Source organism: Carettochelys insculpta, chromosome 29 (assembly GCF_033958435.1).
Source record: "Carettochelys insculpta isolate YL-2023 chromosome 29, ASM3395843v1, whole genome shotgun sequence".
Classification (NCBI taxonomy): Eukaryota; Metazoa; Chordata; order Testudines; family Carettochelyidae; genus Carettochelys; species Carettochelys insculpta.
Window position 1 is genome coordinate 5,347,723 of NC_134165.1, and position 27,132 is coordinate 5,374,854.

General features: G+C 57.1%; 1 protein-coding gene across 1 annotated transcript; it reads right to left on the bottom strand.

The window, feature by feature from the left end:
* Positions 1 to 2,249: 2,249 nt before the first annotated feature.
* PRR36 (proline rich 36) lies at positions 2,250 to 14,815 on the bottom strand. Its single transcript, XM_074979964.1, has 5 exons — positions 14,344 to 14,815; positions 13,700 to 13,754; positions 8,357 to 8,547; positions 5,065 to 7,575; positions 2,250 to 3,689 (listed from the first exon to the last, which is right to left on the bottom strand). The coding sequence occupies exons 1-5, from the start codon at positions 14,732 to 14,734 to the stop codon at positions 3,256 to 3,258; spliced, it is 3,582 nt and encodes a 1,193-aa protein (XP_074836065.1). The 5' UTR covers positions 14,735 to 14,815; the 3' UTR covers positions 2,250 to 3,255.
* Positions 14,816 to 27,132: the final 12,317 nt, after the last annotated feature.

Genomic DNA, 27,132 nt, shown 5'->3' on the forward strand with positions numbered 1-27,132 from the left:
AAGATTTTAAAACATCAGGGAGGAATGGTTAAGTTATTAGGTGCTGGGACCTGGCCTAGCTGCCCTCCTGAGGCCCCTTTCAGAGCTCTGCTGTCTCTTTTCCACATGCTGCACAACTGACCTGTGGACCTCATTGCTGCCGGCTGCTGTGATGCCAAAAGCGTAACCGACTTCAAGCAACAACTCGATTGGGTCACAGAGAAGAAAGCCAGCGCTGGATCCTGGCCACAGATCCCCTCTGCTTGCAGCATTGTTAAACCTCTGACCAGCAGCAGCCCAAGCTAAATCCCCCTTGCCCATTCCATACCAGCCCCTGCTAGAGCCAGGCTGGTAGGCGACACTAGGCCTGCTCTTAAGAGCATGGAGGCTCCGCTGCCTCTTGAAGATTTTGCTAAGCACCTGAAGTGCCAGCACTGGATGGACCAAACACCTGCAGCTTAAGGCCTCCCCTAGCAGGGGAAGGTGGCACCTTGGAGTGCCGGCCAGGCTTGCATACATCAGGCTGGGGCCATGGGGGCCCTAGTCTGTTTTCAGAGGAGCCGCCTGGCCTTGCCTGGCTTTTGGTCACCGTTCTCTTCTTGGCCAGCAAGGGGCTGCTAGGGAGAAGGCTGGGGCCCAAGACTGATCCCGAGAAGCATTGTCCATGTGCCCAGCCCAAGCCTGGAGCCCTCGTTATGTGAGGGTCGCACTTAGACAAAGCAGTGTTTGATGGGGACCTGTAACAGCCTCATGAAGGCTGCTCCTGAGTCTCCGCCTGGGTTCAGACCCAGCCATTCAGCAGTTGAGGGACAGGGCCGGAGGAGGCAGACTGGCTCAGCTGTGGCTCCTTTGGGGATGGGGAAGTAGTTGTCAGGTCAAGTACAAGCCCTGCTTTCCCTGCCCATAAAATCATCTTCCTGCTGGCCCCAGGGGAAGCCAGTGAGCTGGCTGGAGCCCACTTTGCCCTCCCAGAAGCTGGCATGGTGCACACAGCCCTCCCAGCTGCTCTGAGCACAGGTTCAAGCCCTCTGGAAGCAGCCAGGTGCTGGAGTTTGCAAGTCAAGACACCTGTGCTCTGCTAGCAGCTCTGCCCTGTCTCTTCCCCTAGGTTGGAACTGTAACCGACACACCTACTGGGTGTGGGTTACAGTCCCACGGAGCAGCACCTAGACCCCTGACATACAGGCAGGACGAGTCTCCTTTCCAGCCTTAGCTGAGCGACAGCCGACTTTTAGCTCAACTCCAGCACCCCGTGCCAGACGCTCCAGTGGGCCCCTGTCCCAGGCCATGGGTAGGCAGTCGCACAAGCTGAGCAGAGATTGGGTGTGAGCACACTCAGCTGTCGGAGATCCCTTTGCCCCCTCCGTGTCACCCCAGGAAGAGTCAATGCAGGAGCAGCATTTAATCCATCTTTATTAAAACCAAAAGTTGCTTAGAAAAAGCGCCACCAGCAGCCATCAAATGAGTTTCCTGGGCACAGTTTACTATGTTAGAACAAAACCAGCAGGACACTTGCTCATGGCAGCCAGGGCTTTGCTACAGCTAGATTCGCTACGTTCACAACAAACACGGTTACGCACAGCCGCTGGCCACCCCCACCAGCCAAAGAGCCATGTCCCGCCTTGGGGCACAGTCTAACTGCATGGACTCCACTTCCCCCCCGCTTACCTTCCCCCTCGCCCCTGTGAAATCAAACAGAAGAGCACACGAGCCCCCTCCCCTTGAAGCTTTGAGTTGCTGCCACCCTGCTCTGTGCCAAGCAGCAGGTGCAGCGTGGCTTGGAGGACGCCTGGCTCCTGTAAGAGGCAGTATTGTGTCTCCATGGGCTGGCAGACACCTGGCAGCCTTGGCGTCCCAGTGAGTAGCTCCCCTGCGGAGCTTACGAAAGATGCTCTCAAGGAGGGTGGTGTCTGTGGCTCACCGAGGGCTGCGGAGAAGAGACCCTGGCTGGGCTGAAGTGCATTTGAGAGGTCCCAGCTGCAGCATGGAGCCCCACACCTCCACCCTCTGCTGGAGCCAAGCAGCACCTTAAAAGGGAGGCCCAGCTGTTACAGTGGAGATGGCAGCACACTGGCTTCCTCCCAGCCACCAGGCGTGAGGAAGCCGGACCTGGACTGAAGCTTCCTGCAGCCCAGCCTGCCTGTAGCCACAAGGGGCAAGCAGGGCTGCCACAAAACACAGCCCCTTCGGCAAGCTCTGCCCCGCCACCCTCCCTTCAAACAACAGTACCGCGAAGGTTCACCACCCCTGCACCCCGCCCTGCCGGAGGATCCAAGCCTGCAACCCACACGACCGCAGCTCGTGGAGTTGCGGGGGGTCAGCAGATTTCATGCACAGGCTACACCCACGGCAGACAAAAGCCCAACCCCCCCACAAAAGCGCAACAGCTAGAGCCTCAGCCAAGGTCTCCGCTCTCTTCCAAGGGAGCAGGCAAATCAGGTCAAACCACCACCACCGCGCACACAGCGCCTCCATCCCGTGTCCCCTCATTGTCCAGCAGCCCAGCTTTGAGGGCAAGGGGGGTGGGAGGGAAATTAGAGAACATTCATTGAGGATTTCGGTCCAGCTTTAAGGCCATGTCATGCCTCCCCCCAACCCCAGCTCCATACCTAGTCCTGGCCCGACCTTCCTCCTGCCACAGCCAGATAGAGCCCTGGGAACCTCTTGCCTCCGGGCAAGGAAAGCCCCCAGCCCATTCTCCTGAAGGATGGAGACCTGCTGGATGGACCTGAAGGAGGTGAAGAGACTGGCTTAGACGCAGGAGAGCTCCTGGGTGGGAACTGCCAACCTCCCCCACCCCAACCTCTTCACAAGAGCCTGTAGATTTTGGCTCCATTAGGGAAGCCACCAAGGCTAACAAATGGAACAGTCTCTTGGGGACCAGCCTCAGGAGGCATGGGGGAGGGGCAGGGGCTGTTATGGGCTCACCTCACCTTGAGAGAGGCCCGCAAGATGAAGACTCCGGGGGAAGACGGTGAGACCAGAATTCAGACAGTTGAAACTGAAGTCAAGGATGCCGGGGGCCACAGCTAAATGTCACCCACTGCAAGTTCTTCTGGTGGCCCTCTTCCCCGACTTATGGAGCCGCAACACGGCAAGCCCTTGGCTCCACTCTGGGCCCAGAGGTAGAAGGAAAGTTCTGCACTGTTGAGTCAGAGGCACCAGCTGACCCACCAGGCAAGGTCCCCAGAAGAACAGGTCACAGCAGGGATCTGAGCCACTTCATCCAGAGGAGGGATGGGGGAGGAGAGATGATGCCAGGGCAGGCGAAGGAAGTCAGTGGAAGGTCTCCACCTCCACCACTGTCCAGTCGCCCTGGGGAGAGGAGACATCCTCAGGGGAGAAGCTGGTGACCGAGGTGATGCTAGCCCGAGATTCATCCAATGGCGACAGCAGGTCTGTCCACTTGCCAAGCTCCACCTCGCTCATGACTGGGGCTCCTCTGCCCCCCACAGGTGCTTCCCCAGTGGAGGAAAAGAGCAGAGTCCGGCTGATCAGCTGCTGCATGACGGTTGCTTGGAGGCTGCCCAGGTGCAGGGGGCCCTTTCCGCAAGGGGCAGCTGGCAGGAGCTGGCAGCTCCCATCCTTCTCCTCCTCTTCAGGGACCTGCCCAGGGGTCTCTGCGCCTCCTTCCACCTCGTAGATGGTGGAGAGGATTTCAGGGGGGCAGGGCCCCCAGGAGAAGAGCCCCAGGCCAGCCCCGCTCTCACCTACAATAGGGCACAGGAGCATGGGTTGGAGAGAACAGCCCACTGGGGGGGAGGGGTCAAGACGAAAGAGAGACAAGGGGCACCAACGGGACAGACTGGCACAGGCACAGACAGACAGGGAGGAGAGGCCAGGCAACATCCAGGGTTCACCCCTTCAGTACCACCCCACCCCACCCAGGAACCGGCTCCTAATTCCCTGCCTAAGGCTAGACCTCTGGGAGGCCTCCATGGCAGCCATGCCCAGGTGGGAGGAGTGGTTCTGGGGGCAGCAGCTAAGCAGGGATCTCGACTGCTGGTCCCCTGAGATGCCTCTTGCTGGGTGGAGCGGTTGATGCTGCAGTGAGTTGGCCAACGGGTGCAACATTGCCTGCTATTGGCTGGAACCAGAACACCACGTCTGGGTCCCGTACTGCAGCAGGGACCAGGGGATTTGCACCAAGGAGGACAGCCTGGAGGGTGAAGATGGACCCAGTTATCTCCTACAAGCTTTTATTTAAGCACAACACACTGGGACCAGCCTAGGCACAAATCCTGCAGCTGTTAAAACTATCTATCTAGCATCTCCATGGCAACTGCATCCCGGAGGATGGAGCTGCCCCAAAAACCAGGCCTTAGGTCATGGCAGTGGAGTGATCTAGTCCACAGACCTGGCCAAGGGGAGGGACACTGCCTTGGGCCTCTAGCTCTCAAAATGGAGTCACCTTGGACCAAAAGGTCCAGGAGATGGGGGCTGCTGGGATCCAGAGGAGTCCACCCACTGCAGGGTGGTCCAGGGAAGGGCTGAGATGCTCTCCACCGTGAAGAGCTGCCACATGATGGCCGAGCTATCGCCTGGACAAGCCAGGGCTACAGTTAGACAATTCTCCTCTACTGCTAGGCTACGAAGCAAGTCTTAAAAGGCATCAGCCATGACAGATGGTTGCTCCCTAGCCCCCACCCCAAACCTTCTTGACCCTGCTTTCTGCTGCCCCCTCTGCAGCCCCTGGAAGGGACAGTAAGTGCCCTACACAAAAATACAACCAACAGGCCAGGTGGTCAGATCCAGGTTAGCGACTCTTTATTCATCTTACTGAACGGCTAAAAAGTTGGGCCCCCAGCCCTCACCCCAGAAGGGGAGAACGTTAAAGCCCCAGATGTCTTCCCACGAGGCTCTCCTCGCTGCTGGTGAGAGCCTGGGGCGCTTGATCTAGACACGAGATGTAGGCTAGGCCAGAGGGGCTGTGCAGTCAGGGGCTGTGCAGCCCACTGGGAGACGGGGTGGGGGCACTGAGGGGGGATTCCCTGCAGTGGGGGGCACTATTGCACAACTGAGTTAGCGTTAAGGTATCGCGGCGTTGGCAGTTGGAGACACGTGGCAGGCTCCTCTATACGTTACCTGCCGCCGGGCCACGGGGAAGGGTGCCATAGGGCTGGGAGGCTGGCACCTCCTCATCTGCCAGCCCCGTCCGCTGGGGGTGCTCCAGCTGGCAGAGCCAGTCCCTGGGGAGGGCGATCTTGCTGCGCTCTTCTGCCTCGGGTAGGTTGGCTGGCTCAGAGCCCTTGGGGACTTGGTCCCGGGTGCTCTCGGCCGAGTGCTCTTCGCTCTCCAGGGAGGAGAGGCCGGGGCTTTTCCCACAGCTGTCGGTGGAGTGGAGGTGGAAGGCGGCCTCGAAGGCATCGCAGGAGATGGCGGAGTTGGTGGAGGCCGGTGTCCCCATACCGGCGTCGCCTGAGCCCAGCTCCTCCGACCCCTCCAGGGACGGCGTGCGGGGTGGGGTGGGCGCCCGGCACACCAGGGACTTGCCCAGGGCAGGGAAGCCAGGCTCCTTCAGGAGGTCTCCATCCAGCTCCCCCTCTTCCTCGGAGGACACGGTGGGCTCGGTGGGCGGGTCGCCCAGGAGCTCGTCAGCTGGGAGGGTCTCGGCCTCGTCGTCCCCCTTGTCCATGTGGATGCCCAGGTCCTGCTCCCCGGGCAGGTCCTCCAGGGGGCTGTGGGGGAAGGTCTGCTCCAGCTTCTCGTCTGACTTGGACTCCACGCCCGAGCTGCTGTCGTAATCCCGCAGCTCCTCGGGGGTGCTGGTCTCGCTGCTGCTCTTGCCGGCCAGGTCAGGGCCGCTCAGCGTGCTGGACTTGGAGCGGCTCTTGGAGGGCCCCTCCGACTCAGCGCTGCTGGACGAGAGCTGCCCCGGGGCCAGGGGGCAGGAGGCCGGCTCCTGGGGCAGATCCAGGCTCTTCAGGGGCAGGCTCTGAGGCTTGTGCACGGTCACCTCGGGGCCTGCCAGTGATCCCCACTGGGCACATGGCTCCAGCTCGTCAGCTCCCCCCGGCAGCGAGGGCTCCCCTTCCATGGGCCCCACCCCAGCAATGCCACCAGGAGCTCCTGGGCAGGGGCAGCCCAGCTCGGCTTCCTCAGGGCTCCCCAAAGCCAGGCGACAGTCCCCCGCAGCGGGTCGGGACATGCTGGGAGCCAGGGTGAAGCTGGGCTGGTCTTCAGACGCCTGGCTGTCCTCACGGAGCTGCTCTGTGGGGGGAATAACCTGCCCAGCACCAGCAGGCCCTCCCCTGGGACCCTGCACCCCCTGCCAAGACGCCTCCTCTGCACTAACCCCTGCTTCACCCTCCAGACCCCCCATCTCCCCAGAGCCCTCGCCCTGAGTGCATCTCTCTGAGGCAAGAGCCCCCTGGGCAGGTGCTGGCAGGATCAGAGCACCGCTCTGGTTCCCTTCCTCCCCCGGCTCTGCCACCTCTTCTGGAGAAGGCCCCTCCCGGCTGGCTGGCGGCCACGTGTCTGTCTCACGGGTGGGCACCGCTGCCTCAGTGCCTGGGGCTGTCACATCCTCCTGCTGCCCCCTTTGCGGAGGCTCTGCCGGGTGCCCCGGTGACCCGACTGGGGAGCGCTGCCCTTGTGTGCCGTCCTGAGGGGCTGCTTCACTGAGGAGCTGTGCCTGGGAGGCCCCGGCTGCGCAGGAGGAATGGGGCTGGGCTGGTGCTGGCGAGGGGACCTCCCGAGCTGCTCTTCCAGCGCCTTCTGGCCACGAGTCCAGGCGCTCAGTGGCCATGGGGGCTTCCGGGCAGGGCTGTGGCTCTCCCCGGGCTGCCAGGTCTGTCTCACGGGGGCCTGGGCACAGGGGCGCGTTGCCCACCAGGCTCTGCTCTCCCTGCAGGTCGGTTGGCACCTCAGGGACCTCTGTGCCAGCTGAGTGCAGCGTTGCCCCCGGAGGGCAACAGCCCAACCCTCGTGGGGCTGAGTGCCCTGGCAGCTGCTGGTCTCCAGGAGGCGCTGCTGTGTGGTGGGACAGAGGCTCCGCTGCCGCCAGCTCTGGGCCAGAGGAGCCTCTTCCCTCCAGGGGCGCTCCGCCACTGACCACCCCTTCCAGGTCCCTCCCAGGCCTTTGCTTGGCTCCTGAACCCTGCAGCTTGTGGCTCTCGGGAGCATCCCCATCTGCTGGGACCAGAACTGGGCCCCCCTCCGGTGTCGAGCCTTCCTCAGCCGCAGGCTTCATGCAGCCCTCGGGGGCTGCCCTCTCCACGCCAGGCAGAGCCTCCGAAGAGGCCACAGGGACACTGGCAGCAGCCGGCTCGGCCTCACCCTCTTCAGGGGAAAGCAGCTTCTTCCTGAGGACCGGCACAGGCTCCAGGTTGTAACTAGCCTCTTTCTTGGGGAGCTTCTTGCCGGGACTCCCCGCCGGCAGCCTCTTTGGGGCCGAGGTGGCTGCTCTCTGTGGCGTAGTGGGACGGCTGCCCCCGGCCTTGGGAGAGGTTTTCGGCCCTGTGGGCCTGGGCTTTTCCGAGGCTTTGGGAGTGCCAGGGACTGGGTGGCTTTTGGCCTCCAGTAGGAGTTTGGCTCTGGCACTCCTGGCTGGGCCAGGCTGCGGGGCCCTGGCTGCGGGGGTGGCTCTGCCGAGGTCTGCAAGGGACAAGAAAGAAGCCAGGTCTCAGAGCTAGGCCCTAAATCGATAGGTCATTGGAAGGGCCCTCCGGGCTAACAGGCCTAGCCAGCAGCGGGTGCTGGGAGCTGCTGCAGTGCCCTGGGAAAGCCAGTGGCCTCCACCACAGTCCCAAGTCCCACCTCACTCCTTGGGGCCACGGCAGAGCAGGCTCCATGGTGGTTCTTGTCTGGGGTCTGCCCCAGAGTAACTAGACCAGCCTTGGGGCAGCTCTGCCTCACGCTTGCCTCAGAAGAGGAAGGAATACCCATAATGCAGTGCACCCCTCGGCCTTGGCATTTCTCAGGGCTGGCGGGGAGCTTCTGCCCCTCCCCCACGGAGGGCAGGCCCGAGTCTGAGAGCAGCTGAGCCCAGAGTGGCATCGGGGTCACAAAGCACAAGGCTGGAGCCCAAAAATCAGCCACCATCCCACCGTGGGGTCTGCCGGCTGAACGGCCGAGCAGATGGGCCACCACTACCCCTGCCCCTGCCCCGAGCCAGGGAGCAACGTACAGACCCAGGAGAACACGAGCCAGGCCCCTGCCAGGGGCTCCAGCCAGCCTGTACGGCAGATGCCCCAGGTGCCCACACCAGGGAGGAGGGGTGAGGGACAGAGCTGTCCCAGGCCTTGTAGCCCCCTAGGGATGGCCCTGCCTGGGGCTGAGGGTGGCGTGGGACAGGGCCATGCAGGGGAGGGCCCCTGTGGCCTGTGTCCCCCTTGTGTCCCTCCCCAGCAGTCGCCTCTGTCTCTAAGCTGCTCACCGGCGCTGGGGCGGGTGGCCCCCGTCTCTTTCTTTGCAGAGGTGGCTTTGTTTCGCGGCTGCTCTGGTGCTGCCGAGCTTGGGCCACCAGGTGGCGCCATGTGTCTGACTTTGGCCACGGCCGGTCGGCTGCTGGTCAGGGCTCTGGCGGAGGCTGGTGGCGCCGAGTCTTTCGTCCCTGGAGCAGAGGGCCTGAAACCAGACCAGAGGGGGGTGAAGACAGCAGGTGTTTGTCCCATGCAGCAACTAGACACGGGCCAGTGTCACATCCTGAACCCAGAGCTAGCGCCACCGTACACCCTGCACCTGCAGAGCTCAACGCCCTGCTCTCCCCACTCTGCAGATGGGCAAACTGAGGCAGGGCAGGGACTTGCCCCCTGGTCACCCAGCAGGACAACGGCAGACCTAGAGCTAGAACCCAGGTCTCTCCGGCAGAGGGAGCAAGCGAGTACAGCCCAGGGGACGCAGGGCTTGCACACCGCTGCCCCACAAAAGGACTGCTCAGTACCAGCCTGCAGTGGTCAGACTGACGCGTCCCCTGACTAGCTAGACCAGGGGTTCCTGGCACAGTAGCATCTGAGCACCAATGCACTTGGCCATCTGCCAATCAAAGCCATCTAGGCCCCTTGCCAGCACCGTGTGGACGGGATCTGAACGGCAGCCACGGTTGGGCAGTAGAGGCTCATCTCTGGGGAGCTCTAACAGGTGCCCCTCCTCCGATACCCCCTTGGTCTCCCAGCCAAGCCCATGTGCAGGCAGAGCTCAGTGCCCCCACAGCCTCTCTGGACACGGCCACCGAGTCCCCCCATATTGCAGTCAAACCATGATACTCAAATGCTGTTCGAAGCAGGACGTCCCACTAGCCTGGGGGAGGCGCTGGGAGCCGCTACCCCCTTGGGGCAGCAGAAAGCAAAGCGGACTCACGGATCAAGTCAAACCGACTTGTTTGACCCCACCAAATTGCGAGACCCTGTTTCAATCCCAGAGGAAGCTGGTTGGGGGGGGGGCGGGGGTCTATTTCCAGCCCTGCTGGCTTCCTCTCTCCAGCCTCCACCAGCTCCGCCGCAGAGCGGCAGGCGCAGGCCATGGTTCTCTGCTCACAGTCTCCACCTGGTGCCACATTTTGACCTTCCCTCCTGTCCCTGTCTCCACCAGCTTCATCCTAACCCCTCTTCCAGGGGGCTCATTGTGGGCAGGCCTGCCAGCATTCGCTGGCCGCTGAGCACAGGAGACATTCAGGTGCCGCCCAGCTGATGAGAACGCCCACCCCCAGCAGCATGTTCCACTGGTGATGCGCACACACGCGTAAAACGTATTCCAACCGTGGGTGGAAAAAAACTTAATGGACCACTGGGCCACACCCACTCTCCCCCCCCCCCCCCCGCCCCCCGCTTCCCAGAATTCCAGCCATCCAGTTCCCAACTGCCTAAGTGTTATCCCCATTACTCTGGTGCAGCCAGGGAAGTTGTGCCGTCGTGAGCTGGATTCACCCCTTGCCACACTTTTCAGCTCAATGGCTTTAAAAAACCCCAAAGCCCACTTCCCCGGAGTCATGGGGCTGGGAGGCAGCTCAAGTCCTCTCCTCTGCACTGAGGCAGGACCACAAACGGAGGCCACCCTGAGAGGTGTGGGTCCAACCTGTCCTTCAAAGCCTCTGGTGACAGGGATTTGACAAGATGGAACTTAACTGCCGGACCAATGAGATTAGGTGTTAGGAAAAACTTTGCTCAAACTGTCCCGGGCTGCTGATTAAGCCCATCACTTAATCTATGGAGAGCTGCAAGGAACCTCGGGAGGTCGTCCAGTCCAGTCCCTGCCCTCTTGCCAGGACAAAGCACCATCCCTGATGGATTTTTTTTTTTTTTTTTTTTTTTTAAAATCAATCAATTTGCCCCAGATCCCTAAATGGCTCCTCAAGGACTGAGCTCACCACCCTGAGTTTAGCTGGCCAGTGCTCAAACCACTGAGCTGTTCCTCCCCCTCAGCATAGGGGGAGTGGAGGATAGTAGATCAGTCCTTTCTGTAACAGCCCTTGATTGATTCGCTGGCCATTATCTGCCCTGCCCCTGCACCCCAGTTCTTTCGTCACAGACTGAAGCTGCCCAGTTCGATCTTTCCATTTTCCAAACCTCCCATCAGGAGTCTTGCTTCTCTGGACGCTCCCCAGTTTGTCCCCATCTTTCAGACTTCATGCCCAGAACTTTGCCCAGGAGCCCAGCCTAGGCCTTGTGAGCCGGACAGTCACACGCGCGTCGTTATGTGCCAGGCCGATCCCAGCTTTTTGCCGCCACCCTGCACTGTTGACTCGTAGGGGTTTGACTGGCAGACACCTGTCCCAGCAGTGCGGCCCCCTAGCCCGCTATCCCCCAGTTGTATTGAGCCATTGACATTTCAGTCCCACCCAGTGTACTTTGATTGTTTCTTTACTAAATTCCATCTTGAGTTTGGACCAATTGGAGGGTGGGGCTGGGGCACGGCCGACTCCAGCCCTCTCCTCCGGAGCCTCCACAACCCCCTGCTTGGCGGGGAGGGGTCATGTGAGTTCTCTGCATATCCTCCTCTCCTGGGTCCGTGAATGACAAGCACCGACCCCAGGACACCGCATCAGTGAGACCTCCTCTGAGCACACCCCACCTTTCCCCAGCGTGCTACCGAGGGGCGGTCACCTGGCACTCCCAGAGCCCTCACGGAAATCCAGCAGCAGAAACGTAGCATTTGAAAGACTAACAAGATGATTTATTCGGTGATGAGCTTTCCTGGGACAGAGCCACGATCTTCTTCCGCGCTGATGAAGTGGGTCTGTCCCATGAAAAGCTCATCACCAATAAGTCATTTTGTTCGTCTTTCAAATGCTACATTTCTGCTGCTTTGTTTTGCGGGAGCACAGACTGACACGGCGACCTCCGTTACTAAAAAAATCAAGCTACACCTTGCAGCCTACAGCAGCTGCCACACACCGGGCCAGAAGGGGTTAACAGCTCCTAAGTGCAGGTGATTAACCATGGGGCAGCTTCCTGAGGGTGAGGGAGTTTCTCTTTTCCCCTTTTGCTCCAGCAAAGCAGCCAGCCCATCAGCTACACCCAAGCCCCCCCAGCCTTCCTCACATACAGCTCCTGGAGCAGGTTCCCACAGCTTCCAAATCCCCAGCTGCCATGGGAGTGATCGGCGGCCCCACTGAAACACTGCCCTGTTCCCAGGCACTACACTCACCTCTAGGGTTGCCAGATTCTCAGGGGAGGAGGGGGTGGGGTGCGGGACATGCCCCAGCCAGCTGCCCCAGCCGCAGAATCCTAGGGCAGGCATCCCCAGAAGCCCTGCAGCAGGGAGAGAATTTTCCTGACAAGTCCAGCGTCCTGCATTTATGCAAAAATGTCCGGCAGGCCACAGGACTTATCAGGGAAATTTGTGATGTCTGACAACCCAGCTTACCACCATCCAGCCTCACTCTCTGCATAAACGCCCAGAACAGCAGGTGGGTTGTCTAGCCTACATGGGGCACTCATGTCTGAGCCAACACTTCTCGTGGGGAAAGACACCCAGGCTCAGTTCATAGAATGCTAGGACTGGAAGGGACGTTGGGAGACCATCGAGTCCAGCCCCCTACCCTCATGACAGGGCCAAGTACTGTCTAAACCATCCCCGACAGACATTTATCTAACCTGTTCTTAAATATCTCCAGCGATGAAGATTCCACAACCTCTCTAGGAAAAAGTTCCTGACCACCCTGACAGTTAAACACTGGAAAAAAATTACCTGATGTCCAACCTAAACCTCCCTTTCTGCAGTTTAAGCTCATTGCTCCTTGTCCTATCCTCAGAGGCCAAGAAGAACAAGTTCTCCCTCCTCCTTCAGACACTCTTTTAGATACCTGAAAACCACTATCACGTCCCCCCTCAATCTTCTCTTTTCCAAACGAAACAGGACCAATTCTTTCAGCCTTTTTTCATCAGTCATGTTCTCTAGACCTTTGATCATTCTCGTTGCTCTTTTCTGGATCCTTTCCAATTTCTCTACATCTTTCTTGAAATGCTGCGCCCAGAACTGGACACTGTACTTCAACTGAGGCCTAACCAGCGCAGAATAGAGCGGAAGAATGACTTCTTGTGTCTTGTTCACAACACACCTGTTAATGCAGCCCAGAACCATGTTTGCTTTTTTTGCAACAGCATCACACTGTTGACTCATATTTAACTTGTGGTCCACTATAACCCCTAGATCCCTTTCTGCTGTACTCATTCCTAGACAGTCGCTTCCCATTCTGTATGTGTGAAACTGATTGTTCCTTCCTAAGTGGAGCACTTTGCATTTGTCTATTAAACTTCATCCTGTTTACTTCAGATCATTTCTCCAATTTGTCCAGATCATTTTGAATTTTCACCCTACCCTCCAAAGCAGTTGCAACCCCTCCTAGCTTGGTATCATCTGCAAACTTAATAAGCATCCTGTCTATGCCAATATCTAAATCGTTGATGAAAATATTGAACAGAACTGGTCCTAATACAGACACCTGCAGAACCCCACTTGTTATACCTTTCCAGCAGGATTGAGAATCATTAATAACCACTCTGAGTGATGGAGGGTCCCCCACAACCCTACATGAAGTGGCTCCATGTTTCTGTGGCTAAAAAGGTCACACTTCACTTTTGATTTGGCTCTCTTAAAGTGCCTTGATCTCATTCAGACTTGGGCTGCTGGATTAGAGACCCCTCTGCTTTCAAAAGCCTCCCCCCTACCCCTCAGGGCCATCGTGATATTTTTGTCTCTTGATACGCAGAAGCAAAGCTTATCTCCAACAAGAGGTATTTACTGAATGACAGACAAGCATCCACATAGCTTGTGTCCCACTGCTGTCTCCACTGTTTACCAGGGACCACTCGCTGGACTACGACACTATGCAGATCAGGTTCAGCCACTAGCTGTGCAACATACGGTCAGCACACATCCCACTGCACATTAGCAAGGGGCAAAATTCAGAAAGGTCTCACACAAGGAGCGATTCCTTCTTGTCTCAGGCTCCACCAGGTGCTGCCTCTAGCATCAGGGACACCCGCTATCAGCCTGTCTGATGCTGTTAGTGTGATGACGTCTGGTCACATCAGCTCGGGTACCTTACACACCCTGCACGGGCGTCATGGTGTTTGCTATTGCTTGCTGCTTGTGGGGCAGGGAGGGCAGTGGGCATCTCAGCCACTGTCTTGCCTGCTGAGGAGCTGCCCCACTTGGAAATCCAGACCCTTCCCCCAAACACCAGTCTTCCCAGCAGCACCACACCCCCCTGCTGGGTCTCCTGGGGCAGGCTCTTTACCCAACCCTCTCACATCCAGCAAGTGACTCCACACCGCACCTGGAGGGCTTAGCCAGTTCTGGTTTCTCAGGCTTCCCGGAGGCTGACTTCGGGGCTAGAAACAGAGAGAGGGAGACGGCTTCAGCCCACCAGATGTCAGGTTATTGAGAAGGCAACTAGCCCAATACCCCCAGATGGAAAGGGACTCAGCTTCGACCCCCTCCCGCCCCCGCACAGCCCTGGCAGAGGGGCCAGACCCCAAGGCGTGGGAACCTGGATCGGGGGTCCGCCACGCAGCTGCCTTCGAGCCTGGCTGTCACTGGCGCAGGGACTCCAGGGTTCTCCACTGCTCCCTCTGGGGGGGTGGGGGCGTGTTGGGGGAGGGACCCCTCAGGGCTTTTCCCATCATGCCACAGCCCAGGCTCCAGATGGGCAACACAGGCCCCCAGTGCAGAGCCCAGCCAGCTGTTTTATTGGGGTGAGGGGGATAAGTGACAGCGCAGCGCCCTCCTCCCCACAGTGAGACACCCTCCCGCCTGCCCCCACCCACAGCCCTTAGCAGGGGAGCCTCCCCTGCCACCTCCCAGCCCACAGGAGCCTGGCCCGCACCAAGCCCACCCCAGGTCAGGATCCTGGCTAAGGGCAAGGGGCAGTGGTAGGCCCCAGGGATCAGGCTCAATGTTGCAGGAGAGTGAGGAGTGTACCCAAGGCCACGGCCGCGACCGGCGTCTTCCTTCCAGCCCTCGACGGCCCGGCCTTCTCCGGAGGCTTCGGCACGCCCTCACCCGCTGCCTTCCTGGCGGCTGTCTTGGCAGAGGCAGCGCTGGCCTTGGGGGCTGCTGCTGTTGCCGGCTTCCTCTGTGGGGTTTCAGCCCTCGGGGGCACCCCATTGCTGAGTGGTTTGGAACCAGCGCCAGGGGTTGCGGGCCGCTTCGCTGCAGAGCCGGGGGCTGATTTCACAGCGTTCTTGGCAGGTTTGGGTTTGGCAGGAGGCTGGCCAGCTGCCGCCCCTTTCCCAGAGGTCGCTGTGCTATTGGCCTGAGGAACGGGGGCTGCGTTGGCAGTAGCTGTGTCGGCAGTAACTGTGTCATCCATCTTGTCCCACCCAGGGGCTGGGCACGGTCTCCGCCCCCTGCAATGTGATGGGGAACAGCCAAATCCTCCTGGCCTGCCGAGCTAGGACTGAATGAGACAGACGTTAATTGGAGAGGGACCAATTCCTTTCCCCACACCACACACACACATTATGTAGCACCCACCAGGAGAGCTTTGCCTCCCAGTGCCTCCAGGCAGAGCAGGGCCCAGGAGGGAAATCTCTACTATCCCAGAACTCAAGGCCTACCAGCCACCAATAGAGCACAGGAGAGAAGCCCCATCTCTCTGAACCTCCTGGGAAAGGCCCGTCCCTGCTCAGTGCCCTAGTCCCATCTACCCTGGCCACCTCTAGCTAGCAGCAGCTGACTGTGGAAGCACCCAGAAGAGGGGCTCTCTCCTCCACCAGGCTCCTTCGCAATCCCCCACACCAGTCTTGGACACTTTCGCCCCTGCTCTCCCCCCGCATGAATAGTTCAAGCCCTAGCATCCTCCTCTTGCTGCTGCTTCTCAGTAGGCACAATGCAGACAGTGCCAGTCAGATTCACGGGTGCCCATGGACCAGCATAACCAATATGGTTTCCCAAACCGGGGGAGGGGATGTGAAGAAATTCCAGGGGGGCATGAGGCAATCCAGCCCCCCCCCCCCCGCCATCATTCCCCCACCTGAAGAGCAAGCCACCGTTTGCTTCTGGCTCTCAGCCTCTGCTGTTCTACATGGGCGACCCAGCATAGCCACTATAAAAAGCAGGCAGCTGGTGAAGACCCATGTGCAAAGGTGAATGAGTGTGGGTTGGGGGGGAGGAGGAGGATGGGGTTAGATGGGGGGCTGGTGGTGCTGGGCTTTGTGGGAGGGGAGAGGCTAGGGTGGGTGGCTCGTGGGGTTTGCAGGGCAGGCTTGGCCAGCCAGCCAGCTTGCAGGACGCAGGCAGCTGGCCCCAGCAGCATGGGGCTCGGGCAGCTGGCCCTGGCGGTGTGGGGCTCTGGCAGCTTGGCGTGGTTTGCGGGTGGCTGGCTCTGGCAGCATGGGGCTCAGGCAGGTGGCTGGCCGCTGATCCCAGCAGCGCGGGGCTCGTGTGAGCTGGTGGGCGGATGAGTGGCTGGCCCTGGCAGTGCATGGCTTGGGCAGGCAGCTCAGGGGGGCAGACGGCAAGCGTAGGCAGCTCTGGTGGCCAGCACAGGGTTCAGGCAGCTGGGGCTGCACTAGGCACCCACAAGGGCCAAGGAAAACTATTTGTGCTTATTTTTAATTTGAAATAACATTTTTATATCAAGTTCTTTGTTTATTATTAATTGAATTTTTTGTTAAGGGGGGTTGGATGATGGTAAAGAAGAGGTGGGGGTGGGGGCGTGATGCCGAAAAGTTTGGGAACCACTGTCCTATAGCCACATTGAGAGGCCTACCGCTCTTCTCGGCCAGAAGAAGCAGCAGCACCCAGTAACCATGAAGCTACAGGTCACGTACTCATCTATTTCAGTACAATAGCGTTACATCAAGTTGTTAAGATGACCACATCCTAATGCCACCCATCATCACCAGCTAAAGGAGCATATCTCAAGATGGGTAAAGAAAGCTTAGTTAATAGTATTTTGTCTGCCGAGCGAGGACTTCTCAATAGCTGAGGTTGTGAAATCACCATTCTATGAGGATTGTCCTCACTTTCCTACTGTTTTCTGTATGATCTGTCTGGTTTGTAACTGTTCCCATCTGCTGTATAATTAATTTTGCTAGGTGTAAATCAGTTAAGGAGGTGGGATTTGATTTGTTAGGTAATTCTGTTACAATAGGATAGATTGGTTAGTTTAAAAAAAAAAAAAAGTCACTAAAATTGGTCAAGATGTAGCTAAGCAGGACTCAAGTGTCACAACTTAACCTGGAGCCCAAGAAGGAGAAAAAGGAAGGGAAGAAGGAACTCCTTAAGGAAAAAGCCTGGGAGAACTCACCCCCGCCACTCCTCCAAGACCAGCACTGACAGACCCTGAGGTACAGCAACCATGTATTCCACTTTCTTGGCAATTGTAAATAGAGAATCAAAATATTACTGCGTAAGGCTTTCAATAGCACAGATCCTGCCAACCACAGGGAATTATGCCCTGCTCCCTAGGAGCTGGGAAAGGGTGGGAGTTTAAATTAATGGGGTCACGCCTTGAGCCCTATGGACTGGGTAGAGGTGTGCATGTCCCTGAGGGTGGAAGGGATACAGAAATTTGTGCAGGTAACACCTGGGGCAGTGCAGCCATGAAACTGGCTAGGTGCCTATGGCTAGGCAGAGCCATGAGCAGCAGAGGTGGCGGGCACAGAGCTGCCCGCAGGCTCAGGAAGGCCATGTTGCATTGGGAGAGATTTACACTTAAGACAGAGAGTCACTTAACATACACGATTAAATTCTGCAGCAGCTGACACCCCAGCTGTGTGCGCACACACTCCCATAGGAAGGGCTCACAGCTTTTTTTGCACTCTGGACTCAAAGATCTCTGAACTTTTCCACAGACAGACTAAATTTCACCCAAACTCCAGTCCCTACACAACAAGCCAGTTTCACCCCAATTTCACAGCTGAGGAACTGAAACCTCAGGGCCAGGAATACTCCTTAGCCCAACCTGCCTGGACCGGGAGGTTTCCCGCCCCCCCGAAGGGCTCAAATTCCTAATCGCCTTGAATTTAAAGGGAACCCAAATTTCCTGGGACGACACCGATAGCCTCAGACCCCAAAGATCACAGGGAAATCCTTGCGCTTCCCATTTATTATTTACCTCCCTGTAAAACTCCAGGGCTATTAATTCTACTACTAAGTGCCTGGAATACGCTCAAGCCAGAGCGGTTACATAACAGACCTAACTTCACTGTATAGGCAGCGAGCCTGTTTCTGGTGCAGGCCCCTCCATTCTCACCGGTGCTTTGGGGACACTGCATCTCACCCGCCAATCAGAGCTTTCCAAGAGGAGCTCAGATTTCCCTTCAAGAGGGATAACCGCCCAAGTGATGAAGAGTGCTGGCACCGATCCAGCAAAGAGCAAAACAAGAGCTGTCACAATCAAGGCATCTTAATGGTCAAGGCAATAAACAGGGAGAGATTGTTTGAAACAGCTCCAGGAAGTCGAGTGTTTCGTACCCTAATGCCACACGGTTTTTCCCGCCTTTTTAGAATCGTCACTTAACAGTGCGATGCTGGGACATCGGCCTGGAAGATCAGAGAGTTCCAGGGTGGAAATGACCTCCTAAGGTCCTCAAGTCCACCCCCCTGCAGGATCAACCCCAATTAAATCATCTGGGCCATGCCAAAAGATCAGCTGAGCCAACCCAAGCACCCAGAAATCACACCATCAGCTTAAGAATTCACGCACTGGACAGACCTAGCTGGAGCCCTCAGCAGCAGAGAGGATGTAGCCTGCTCCAGGCAGGGGACTGGACTTGATGGCCTCCTGAGGTCTCTGCCAGCCCTAGGATTATAAGAGCTCTGAAATGTGACCTCCACAGGCAGAGCTGACAGCGGAGATTGCAGGTTCCCACCCGCAGCCGCAAGTGGAGACTTTAAGCAACAGCAGTTGTCACAACACCTTGCAATCAAATCTGGAGGGTTGGCAAACAGGCAAATCTGGAGACGTCCCCCAGGAGTCTGAGCCTGGTGCCCAAACACAAGAGTTAGCGCTATTGAGAAGCCACGGAAGTCACAGGCTGGCAGGCTCGGAGGTTTGGGCCAGGGCCCAGCCAGCTGACAGCCCAGCCTGCATCCCCTCAGCTCCCATCTGCACTACGGCTGTACCTGGACAGGTCTGATCAGCCTCCTGCTGAGCTAGCTCAATGAAGAGCGTTCAGGTTGAGCCAGTGCATGCGGCTCAGCACCAAGTGTGGTGCATTGTGGGTAGGTAGCCCAGCAGACTCTGCTACCCCTGCCAGCTCCCTGGCTTTGGTTAAATGCAAATCAAAGCCACACCCTTGTGCCCAGGAAGGCCGGGCCCCAGAGCAGCACCTCAGGGAAGGCAGAGGAGTTAACCTCAGCGAGCGCATGGACTAGGGCACAACAAGGACAGAGTCGAGGACCTCAGGCCGTGATTGGTTGGTTTATGCTCTGGGTGCCCAGACTGACCAATCAGTTTCAAGGCAAGCGGCCAGGCCTGCCAACTGGGGATGAGGGGCTTAAAGGGTGTCAACTGCCCCAGAGCCCAGATGTCCAAAGGGCTGGGGGCTCTCGGCCATTGCTGCAGCAGCCAGAGCCCCAGACCCTCCAGATCACCGCTGGAGCACCGGTGCTGAACAGCTGGCAGCCCACCCTGCCCCCTCTGCCTGAGGCCCCTCAGATTGCCCTGGGACCCAGCAATTCTCATGCCACTCCCCCTGCAAGCAAGCAACAATTTGCGGGGGGAGGGAGCAGTGCCTGCACAGAAATCAACCATCCCACCCTCATTTGCATTCCTGGGAACAGCAGACGGCCACTGGAATTCCTTCTGGCCAAGATTTCGGCAAGATTCAGGACAAGGAGCAGGTCTTGAAAGGAGGGAGATGATCCACAGGACATTGCTGCTGACAAATCCTGGGGCTTAACCTGATCCAACTTGCAGCAATCGGCATGGGGGGAGGGTTACAACTCCCCCCTCAAAACACACACACAGCTGGGCTCCCCTGGAGACCTGATGCTAACCACTATAGACCTCTGATGGGAGCACATTTGGCAAGTTCCCCATGGCCCTAGCAGCAGGGAAGAGGACCCAGACACGCCTCCTGGGGGAGGGGAAACCCCCGTTCAGTCACTGAAGCCTTCAGGTGTGAATGCTGAGCTACTCGCACTGCAAAGAGGCGGCACACATCTGCGCCCAGCGTGCTAAACACCGCACCAGACTGCGGCGGAGACAGAGGGGCAGAGTCAGCTGGCAATGGGCGTGGGGCAGGGGACCATGACACTTTTCCAAGACACTTACTGGGAAATGCAGATTCACCCAAGCTGAGGTGTCCCAGGAACTCATCGGGTTTGACAGAACTTCATTTGGGACGCGCTTTCAGGCCCATGATGGATTCTTCCCTCCCCATATGATCAGCGGGTGGGGCACCCATCTGGGACATGGGAGACCTGCCCTTGGTCTAGGCAAGTCCCAGCCTCTGCCCTGGCTCCACAGCTGTCTTTTTTGTTCTGATGTGGGTTAAAAACCAACCTCAAAGTGTCTGGTGTTTCCATATGCTGGAATTCTCCTAGCTAGATTTGGCTTTCAAGCGATGCAGAGACTAGCAACTTCCTATCCCTTCTCCCCCAGAGGTTCACAGCAAATTAACAACTTTGTCCCTCCGTTCCCTGGCAAAGATAAATTTTGGCCCTTCCACCCCAGTGCACGCAGGGAGGGGCCGGAAGCCTGGTAACCGACCAGATCTAAACAAGAAGCCCTGTGGCACCTTATAGACTAATTTCTGTCTACAGGACTTCTTGATGGTTTTGAAGATGCAGATTAATACAGCTACCCCTCTGATAGTTGTCACCAACCAGATCTAGAGTCGATTAAGGTTGGGGATTTTCAATGGTTCTTTTTTTCCCCAAAGCCATCTTCTCAGGGTCACTCTTCCCGAGGTGAAGTGTGACAACCCTCCCCGTGTGAGGAGCCATCTGCCTGCCAGCACTATTTGAAACTCCCCCCACAACCCACTCATGCATCTGACAAAGCAGGTTATTCCCCTCAAAAGCTTCTGCTCCAAAATATCTGTTGGCCTATAAAGCGCCACAGGACTTCTTGTTTTTGAAGATACAGACTAACTCAGCCACCTCTCTGATAAGTCTTCTAGGTGACAATTTTCTAGCTCTCAAAACGTGGTACCCAGCCCAGGAGATTGCTCTCCCAGACCTCCCCCGACAAAGAACTGAAGGTTACATACAAGTGATTGTGATTTGATCGCTGCCAAAACAGAGTCCAACCCATTGAGCGGGCCCACATGGCATTCCAAGAGGGTCAGTTTCACAAAGCTGAAGCCAATCTGAGCCAAATCAGTCGGGAGACATCATTCCTACTTTGCCAATTAAATTCTAATTGGGAATTTAAGAACATTTTCCTAGATTCCCCAAAGAGCCACAGCAAAGAGGCCATCCTGGTTAGAAAAAAAGCCCCAAGTACCTGGCTTCAAAAGCCACTATAAAAATACTAGAAGACTTATCTCGCATTGCCTGGGTCCCTCATGGCAGGGGGCTGGTGGGGGTGTGCATGTGCAGAAGTCACCCGGAAGATGTGAGGAGCTCAGGACAGGAAACCGGGGGTGCAACAATGGAGCAGGACAGGTGGCTGCCAGCTTGTCCCCATGGGCACGGTTTGGGCCACAGAGGCCACCCCTGCCAGCTTCCCCCCATATCCCAGCTGCAGGAAGGGGCCCAGCACACACAGGCTCTGGCTCCTCCAGGGGGTGTCAGGGCTTTCCTCCCCATTCCCCACCCAACAGAAGCCTTCTCCATCCTCCCCTGCTCCAGCACTGCCACCACTGTCCAGGGAGCCACTTACCCAGTCCCATAGCCAATGCAATGGCCAGCCCCAGCCAGCCATTTTTTGGCAACATGGCTGCTGCCCCCAGTGGCCACTCTGCAGTATAGCACCCCTCATCGCCACACACACCCCCCCCCCCGCCCACACCTTCCCTGTTCTGGAAAACCATTTGATTCCAGTCACCTCCTTTTTCTGGCACAACCAAACCCTGACCTTGTTTTAAGCTACAACAAGAAGGTGCACACCAAATCCGGTGGTACTAGCTCTTGAACAAACAGACTCACATGGATGGACTCACAGACAGATGCACTCTAAATATATACATCAACATGGAAAGAGAGGGAAGCTGATAACGACTAAATCAGAATTCAGGAACTGTAGAAAATTGGTAAGGGAAGCAAAAGGACAACTATAAGTCAACAGCCAGCATTGAGGACAATAAGGCGGTGGGTTTTTTAAAAAATTCAAAAGCAGATTAGAAACAAAAAAGAATCCTAAACAATGGCAGTGATCCACTGTTAGATGGAAATGCTAGCAATTAGTAGTAATACAGAAAAAGCGGATATGGCCAATACATACTTATGTTTGGTTTATTTCCCCAAATACAGATGAGGTTGTGACAAAAGCCACCACTCTTTCTATTCCATGAGTATCTCTCAGGAGGATGTGAAAACAGCAGTTACAGAAGACATTAAAAAACCAAAACCAGCAGGTCTGAATAGTTTGCATCCAAGACCGTTGAGAACTGGCTGAGGAGCTCTGTGTATGATTGATGTTGATTTTCAGTAAGTCTCAGAGCACTGGGAAGTCCCACAAGAAGGGCGATGTTGTGCCAATGTTTAAATGGGCTCACTGGAGTAATTCTAAGCCTGTTAGCCTGACATTAGTCCCAGGCAAGAGAATGGAGCTGTTGACATGGGACTTGATTAATAAAGAACTAAGGGAGGGGAATGTAACCAGAGCCAAGCAATATGGGCTTATGGAAACCAGATCCTGTCCAACTAAGCTGAGCGCTTCGTTGAGTTTAGCAAATGGGTTGATTAAGGCAGTAGAATCATAGAACACTAGGACTGGAAGCGACTGCATGAGGCCATCGAGTCCAGCCCCCTGCCCTCATGGCAGGGCCAAGTGCTGTCTAGACCATCCCTGATGGACATTTATCTAACCTGCTCTTAAGTATCTCCAGCGATGGAGATTCCACAACCTCCCTAGGCAACTTATTCCAGTGTTTGACCACCCTGACAGTTACGAACTTTTTCCTAATGTCCAACCTAAACCTCTCCTGCTGCAGTTTAAGCCCGTTGCCTCTCGTTCTATCCTCACAGGCCAAGAAGAACAAGTTTTCTCCCTCCTCCTTATGACACCCTTTTAGATACCTGAAAACCGCTGTCATGTCGCCTGTTAATCTTCTTTTTTCCAAACTGAACAAGCCCAATTCTTTCAGCCTCTCTTCATAGGTCGTGTTTTCCAGACCTTTGATCATTCTTGTTGCTCTTTTCTGGACCCTTTCCAATTTCTCCACATCTTTCTTGAAATGTGGTGCTCAGAACTGGACACAATACTCCAGCTGAGGCCCAACCAGCGCAGAGTAGAGCGGGAGAATGACTTCTCGTGTCTTGCTCACAACACACCTGTTGATGCATCCCAGACTCACGTTCGCTTTTTTTGGCGACAGCATCACACTGTTGACTCCTACTTAGCTTGTGGTCCACTATAGCCCCTGAAGCAGTGCCGGTGGAATACGTTTAGACTCCTGAAGGGCATTTGACTGGGTGCCACATGTCAGGACTCCACTGAAGATGCGCCACATCAGTGGGAAACGATCCAACAGGAGCACCTCCAGCGGGACCTGCAGGAAAAGGGTCTTGCCCCTCTCGCCTGATGTCTTTCACAATGAGCTGGCGGGGGGGGGGGGGGCCCCCGCAGGCACCACCGATAATCTTTGGCTGACTCAGATTGGAGGACTGGCAAAGGGAGACGAGGTCTCAGCCACAGAGCCTCTGGATCACTGGGGACAAACAAACCACATGCGTTAATCTGGCTATGTAAACAGGCGTCTGGGGACAAAGCAGGCTGGGCAGCCTGGGGCCTCTCGTGGGAGGCAGGGCTCTGAAAACCACTTGGGGGTGGGGGATGGCTGCTCAGCCAAACAGGAGCCTCCAGTGCAGAGCCAGGGCCTATTGCCACCCTGGGACACACGACCAGGGGACTCCAAGAAGCAGAGAGGTTCTCTTGCCTCAGCGGGCGGCACTGGTGCGAGTGCTGCTGGAGGCCGGCGTGACAGCTGGGCCAGTATCCCAGGGACAAGCCTTATAGAGCGACGCCACCGAGGCGATCGCTGTATTCCAAAGTTGGTACCGGAGCTGTAATCCCATGGGGTCGGGGGGGCGGGGGTAGAATCAGCTCCCCAGGAGCTAAGACCAGACCAGGGGGAGCAGCTGAGCAATTCCACTCGGCTTGTAACCCCTCCCCAGACCTGCCTCCACCAGGACAGACACCCCCGTACCCCAGTGCAGACTGGCTTCTCCAGAGACCCGACGACAGATTCCAGCAGACTTGCAGCCAACAGGCAGAATCGGTGGTAGCTGCAGAGGCATTGGAAGGGGTCTCAGAGGCACTATTAGGCTTATTCCGAGCTAACACCGTAGTGAACCTGTGAACACAAGAGTGAGCCCCGTGGTGGGGGTGGGGGCTCGTGCAAGAATGAGCAGGTGCTCTCCAGGGAGCTTATCAGCACACGCATCGGTTCTATTGATCTAAATCCACTTCCTCCGGCACCCCGCGGGGACGGGCCGAGTTTCAGTGTGGAGCGCTGGACTGGACTGTGTTCCCCGAAGGTAAGAGCGCCGGGCATGCCAGAAAGGCAGGCAACGTGCTGGCTGAGAAAGAACCATCTGTCCTCCCAGATGGAGCCGAACCCTGGAAGGGGGAAGCCTGGGTTGTGGCAGGCGGCATCCAGGGAGGATAATCACCAGATCAGAGGGCGGCCCAGGAACGATTAGAGGATCCGAAAGGAGCCAGAGCTCAGTCCCACAGCTCTTTAGCTGGGCAAGGAAGGGGGTGGGGAGAGGGGGCCGATTCCAGGCTGTGCCTGCCCCCATGGGGAGCAAAGGATAATGGACTCCGCAGTCAAGCAGCAACAGGTCCAGCCTAGTGGTCTGGAGACCCTGGGGGGCGTAGGAAGAGGCAGAGGGTCTCTGCACACCACCTTCCCTGCAGGCACCACACCCACAGCTCCCCCGGCTGCCATTCCACAGCTTGAGACCCTCTGCCCCCCACCAGGGTTGGGCTGGAGAGCAGGCCAGAGCCAGGGCAGGCTGGGAGCCTCCGTCCCCCTGGACAGAGATCATGGGAGATTGTCAGAGCCTCCAGAACCAAGCAGTTGATCACCATCCACCAGCGGACGAGCACCGGTGTAAGCTGACCCCAGGCCGAGTTGACGGACAGATTCAGGCTGGCAGCAGGGTTGCGGCCCGCAAGGGCAATTGGCCACTGACGGTTTCCTGGGTTGTGGTGGATTCTCCAGCACTGACCGCTTTGAAATCCCGTTGGGGCATTTTCCTGAACACGCAGCTCTCAGCACTGGCTGGGGCAGGTCTCCGGCTGGTGGCGTTCAGGCTCCCACCATCCCTGCAGGCCTCCGAATTATCATTGCACAGTCCAATCGCCCTCCCTCTCCCACCAACTGTCACCCAGTGGCACTGACCCAACCCATGGGGTGGGAGATGAGGGCAGGGATAACCCACCAGGGAGGAGACAGTTCTACAACTCCTTCTGTCCTCCACAAGAGCCTCCACCGAAGTCTCCTCTCTGGGAAGGAGCTCGCCCAGCTCCAGAGATGCCTCCGCAGGCCAAAGATAAGTGTTGGGTTTTCTTTTAAATTGCAGATGTGCATTGCTGACTCCCGAGCATTGAAAAAAGAGTTGTACCAGTGCGAATACTGGATCAGCCTCACCTATGCGTGATGAGGACGACACACCTTTCTATCCGTACAACCCCTACGGTGGCCAGGTATACCGGCATAAAGTGGCCAGTGCTGCCTAGCAGCTAGAGCACTGCACCCGGACCTGCATGGTAAATTCCAGTCAAGTCACATGTGTGCCTCTGTTTTCCCCATCTGTAAAACGGGGAGAACGATACCCACCTGCAGACACTTTACAAAAGGAGACCTGCCGAGGCAAAGTGCTAGGGATTATTATCCTGCCATGGTTCACTTGCCTGCCTGGACAGTTATAGCTAGATCAGTAAAAGCACCTCTAAACAGATCTAACAGCTTCCACCCTGGGGCTTTGCTAAGCCCAAGGGGTGAAGTTGAAGCAATGAAGCCCTTCGTCTCTGAATAGCCAGGGGACTTATTTTCCTCTAGAAGCCGAGTGTCTCGGTTTGGAAGGTGTTTACCCATAAAGTGCCATTATCCCCACTGTACTAGTGGGGAAACTAAGGCACAGAAGGGCTCCCTTAACTTGAGGGGAAGGTGTGGCAGACCTGGCATGAGAGGCTGGGTTTTCCCAGGCCCAGGCTAGCCGTAACCATTGCACCATGCTTCCGCTGCACTCCAGGGCTCTTGAGGACGCTCTGTTCTCAGCAACCCCAGTGTACGTAGCTGTCACACATGGGGACAGACCAGAGCCAAGAGCCTATTCTGCCAGCACAGGGACTTCAGTGAGCACGTGGGGGGTCTGCAGGCCCCCTCCCCACAGGAAGGAGGCCTCTGCCTTTGTTTCAGAGGAAGGAGCAGAGTCTGGGATGGGCTCCAGGCCAGCACTGGTCACAGGCACAATTATGTCAGTAATTAACTGTTACATAAACCCAACCCCAAGCCACAGAGCAGCCTCACATGCCCCCACACTAGCTTAGCAGCCTGATGCCAAGAGCCACCCAGAGAGGATGCCCCATGGAGGGCTATGGGCCCTTGAGGGTGAAGTCCGTGCCTTGGCCTTGCCTGGGGACCCTGCTCTCCTATGGAACCGGGGCTTGTCCGCATGGCTCATGGAGAGGCCAACACAAGCCTATGTGCATTACTGCCCTCCACTGGCTATGAGGAGGACTGGCTGATTGTGTGTCATAGGCCCTGCACTGCAGATAACGATTCTCCTTCAGCCCAGCTGGGCTGGCCTTTAGGAGCAGGAGGGGGAGAGTTCTCACACTACTGATGCCATGACTTGGTGAGCACCTGGGGAGCAAGAAACTTCATGAACCACCAATAATCTGTCCTCACATAGAGGCTGGGAGACAGAGGCACATTCACAGCACGACAGGCAAAGCTGCAGGGGCTACGTAGAAAGGAGATTCCTTGGGGGCAGCTTACATCTCAGGGAGTTTTTGCCATAAACAGACCCACACACAAAGGGAGCAGCCCTCCCCTGCCCCACAGCCAGTCACCTCTGCTCACACAAAGGGGGGCCCAGTCCTGCGCCCTCTCCCCCACCCCCAACAGAAATCTAGGAACCCTGATAACCTCCACCTCCAAATCTGGATAAATGCTCCAGCTGCAGTTCTGACCACAGGATTTAACATCAAAATCTGGGGAGGAGACGAGACAAATTAAAGAGACAAAGTTCTCTGCATGGCTGGCCTGGGACTGTCCCCAAGAGACTGGGGGTGGGGGGGGGGGAGGGGAGGGGGCGGGGCGGTCACAGTTGCTTCTGCCAGCCATACAAGCCCCTGTAGAATCCACATGGGTCTGAGGCTCCTAATTGCCTACCACTGCCCTGTGCTAGCCGGCAGTGATGTGTCTCTATTGTGTGTCATAGGACCGGCATTGCCGAGGGAGATTCCCCATGCTTAGGACGAACAGCAGCTGGGGTGCTTGTGAGGCAGTAGGAGACATCAGAGTCGAGTCCCTGCTGAGGGAGATGCAAGTAGTTGGACTCCTAGACCCCACACCAAACCGGAGGCAGTGCCCCACCACGCCTGGGATACCTGTGGCTGGGGCGCAAAGGGATGAA